Source organism: Olea europaea, chromosome 17 (genome assembly GCF_002742605.1).
Source record: "Olea europaea var. sylvestris chromosome 17, O_europaea_v1, whole genome shotgun sequence".
Classification (NCBI taxonomy): domain Eukaryota; kingdom Viridiplantae; phylum Streptophyta; class Magnoliopsida; order Lamiales; family Oleaceae; genus Olea; species Olea europaea.
Window position 1 is genome coordinate 20,458,299 of NC_036253.1, and position 3,510 is coordinate 20,461,808.

Below are 3,510 nucleotides of genomic sequence, written 5' to 3' on the forward strand. Positions count from 1 at the left end.
TATATATATATATATATATGTGTGTGTGTGTGTGTGTGTGTGTGTGTGTGTCTTTTCATTACACTTGTCCTAATTGCATTGGTTGCACGCAAGAGCTTATTGCACTAATGTTGATGTTGATTTTTTTGATTTTACACTGAGATTTCTGATCGTATACGAAGTTATTCGAAGCCTATATCATGTTTTTGAACAAAATAGTTCAAATTCTTTTGCTCTGGTAGGCCTCGACATCCGATGCGTTTTTGGCTCCACTGTGCATTGACGATCGAGGCAAAAATGTTCATTCAGAGACATGTGGACACGTGATGGGACTCTTTTGTAGCTAATGTGACATTTTGTACTATAATAATTTCTGTTGGTTAAAAGTAATCTATGTGCTGAAATACAACTTAATTAATTGCATGCTTTTACTTGTATTACAAAATATGAAAAAATAAATTGAACTCCTAATTCAACATTTCACATCAATTTATGTCCTAATTTTAGTAAAAATAAAAGAAACTAAAATAAAATAAAAATAGCATTTCTCCATTGACTCTTAGGGCCTTATGCGTCCGTGCAAACCTCGCCAAAAACTGTAGATCCTCGTCCCTTCTTTTCTGTGTTTTCTTCTGCACGTCAATTACTACCAGCACTGGTCCGTCTCCCAATTACGACAAGTAGTATCACCAGAGGTCGAAATGCACGTAACAGAATAGGAGCCAGAGATTCGGTGTGGCCGGAAAATCCTCCGGTCATAATCAGCACGCTTCTCCACATCAGATAGGACGGAGTAAGCCGCATGAATTCTCATTAACTCTTCAACGGAGACCGCCTTCTCATCAGCGATAGCCACATCAGGGTGGCAAATCCTTGCTAGCTTTCGATATGCATCTTTGATCTCCTGGCTTGAAGAGCCCATTGGAACACCAAGAACTTCGTAAAACGACTTCGGAGATCTACTGTGCGGTGCTTCCATCTTGGTGGAAGGGAAGATACGAGGTTGCCGGAATCCGATGGAAGAAGGAGCGAAAATGGAGGCTAAATAGGTAAGCATAGTATTGTTTTGTGGAACAGTAAGAGAAGGAATCTGAATCTTATTGAATAAATCTCCGTATCCCAGGTTGGGGACAGGGTTAAAAACAGGTTATTGGAGTTTTTAACCCTGTCCCCAACCCGGGACAAAGGGAACATCTCTCATTCTGATTTGTAGTTTTTGAAATCAAAAGGGTGGCGGTATATATAGTAGACATGACTCACCTATTTTTAACCCTATCCCCAACCCGAAACAGGGAGCATCTCTCAATCTGATTTGTAGTTTTTGAAATCAAAAGGGTGGCGGTATATATAGTAGGAATTTGAGTTGTTAATTTCTCGGTCAATCCGGTACATAACGCGCCGCAGTGTGCTAGCCACTTTCCAAAATAAAATATTAGCCATACCAAATAAAGTTTCCATGTCAAAATTGTTAGCCATAATCAGTGGATGTGTTAAAGAAATAAAACTTCAACTAATGAATAAAATGGCCCAGGTTCACACCTCTGCCTCTTGGATGTTTCCTCACAAATATTAAAATTTAAAACCTTAATTTATCGTAACAATAGAAGAAATTTTTTCCCATACTTTGATTATTGAAAATCTAACAGGTTTAAGATGATTAGTTAGTAATTACCATCAAATCAATAAATCATAAATTCAAAATACATCATATTTTTAAATGACAACTTGAACTCCAAACACCTTGTTTTCCCTGGCTCTTCTTTTATCAGCATAAATATTTTCGGTTCATTTCCTTCACTTTGATACTTTCACATAACAGGGCTCATTGGAAGGTGATTTTATCTAGGGAAAATTGCAGTCACAGTACCAAATCTTTCACTTTCTATGCATACTTGACCCAAATCTTTAATTTGTAACACTCACGGTACCAAACCTTTAAAAAACTCGTATCTGGAATTCAAATTAACAGAAATCCTTATTTGATCAAAAATCAAAAATCTAACCAAATATTGACTAATTTTTAAAGGACAAAAGGGTAACTCCACATTTTCATATAAAAACTAAAATAAAAGAACCAAATAAAAAAAATAAAAATAAAAACAATCACTGTTCATCTTCTCCACTTACACCTTGAAACCAAAACTCACCAAAATCGCCGGTACCCACCAAAACTTCACTTACCAAGCATCACGGCCACCAAAATTGCCAACAAGTATCTATGTTAAGCAACCATCTTCTCTATTGAATCCATATCCTTAGCTTCTGAGACAGTGTGTAGCCTTAGATTTTCAACGTCTTCACAAAAGAGATTAAAACATCCAAGCCGAAACATCAATAAATTGGAAGTCATGCAAATGATAGTTGAGAAGATTTAAGAGGATGATAATGAAGATATCTACTTACTCTGCTGCTCTAAAAATTTCTTTGATAGTTAAAGAGTTGTCCCTTGAACAAAACTCAGATAGCTGGTATGCAGCAAACCAAAACCCCATCCACCAAGCATTACCGTCACCAAAACTGTTGGCAATACCACCGATGATTGTATTTATTATTCTCCCAAAACAAGAAATAACAATAAATCAATTTATCTTGTGTCACTAAGCAATTGAAATTGAAATTTGATCCAAAATCCAATTTTCCCAATTTGACGTATGTATTGTATAGCCTGTACATTTTAATCTGTGACTTGTCACCACTGCCCAAAGATATGTAAGTTTGATTTGTGACTAGATTAGACCAGTTAAAGTTGATACGTAACCCGTTTACGCTGATTTATTGTCATATGATATGACATGTGACCTCTGATCTAAGTTGATACGTAACCCGTTTACGCTGATTTATAATCATATGATATGACATGTGACCTCTGATCTAGTATATGTGACCTGTGCAAATTAAAATGTGACTAGTAGAATCGCCGCCACCACTTCATCCCTACTTGCACAATCACCACCACCAAAACTCTAGATCCAAAATCTAATTTACCCAATACCTAAAATCCTAAATCTACCACAACCTTTATCACCACCACCGCATCACTACCTATACCATCACCATCCACACAACGAATCTAGTCAGAAAAACAAAAACCCACCACACACAGCAAATTTGGTCGGAAAAAAAAGGTCAACCACATGGTGGTACCATCAGTAGATAGATGATGGGGAGAAAGAGAGGGTGGAGATTCCGATAAAAAGAAAGGGTGGGGGGAGAAAGAGAGAAGCGATAGAGTGGAGATATATGAAATGAAATTAGGGTGTGGGGTTGAGCTGAGGTGTGCGTGGGTATATTTTAATTTAATTCAATTAATATATTTAACAGATGAATTATTATCTGATTTTTTTAAGGAAAGAGCTCTTTGTTAATTTTGAAATGTTGTCTCCAAACACAGCTCTACCTGTAATTTCCACCAATTTTGGTAATAGGCCCATGAGATCTTATTCAAAAAGAAAGATATCAAATATCTAGAGTTTCTTTTTATATATTAGATGGATGATTCGGTCCGTAGGGTGATTGGAAAACAATTCAATG

The 3,510-nt window shown here is 36.5% G+C and overlaps 1 protein-coding gene across 1 annotated transcript; it reads right to left on the reverse strand.

Annotated features, from left to right (window-relative positions):
* Positions 1 to 452: 452 nt before the first annotated feature.
* On the reverse strand, positions 453 to 3,235 carry LOC111365381 (chaperone protein dnaJ 11, chloroplastic-like). Its single transcript, XM_022985875.1, has 2 exons — positions 2,383 to 3,235; positions 453 to 2,274 (listed from the first exon to the last, which is right to left on the reverse strand). The coding sequence occupies exon 2, from the start codon at positions 1,034 to 1,036 to the stop codon at positions 626 to 628; it is 411 nt and encodes a 136-aa protein (XP_022841643.1). The 5' UTR covers positions 1,037 to 2,274; positions 2,383 to 3,235; the 3' UTR covers positions 453 to 625.
* Between the last annotated feature and the right edge of the window lie 275 nt (positions 3,236 to 3,510).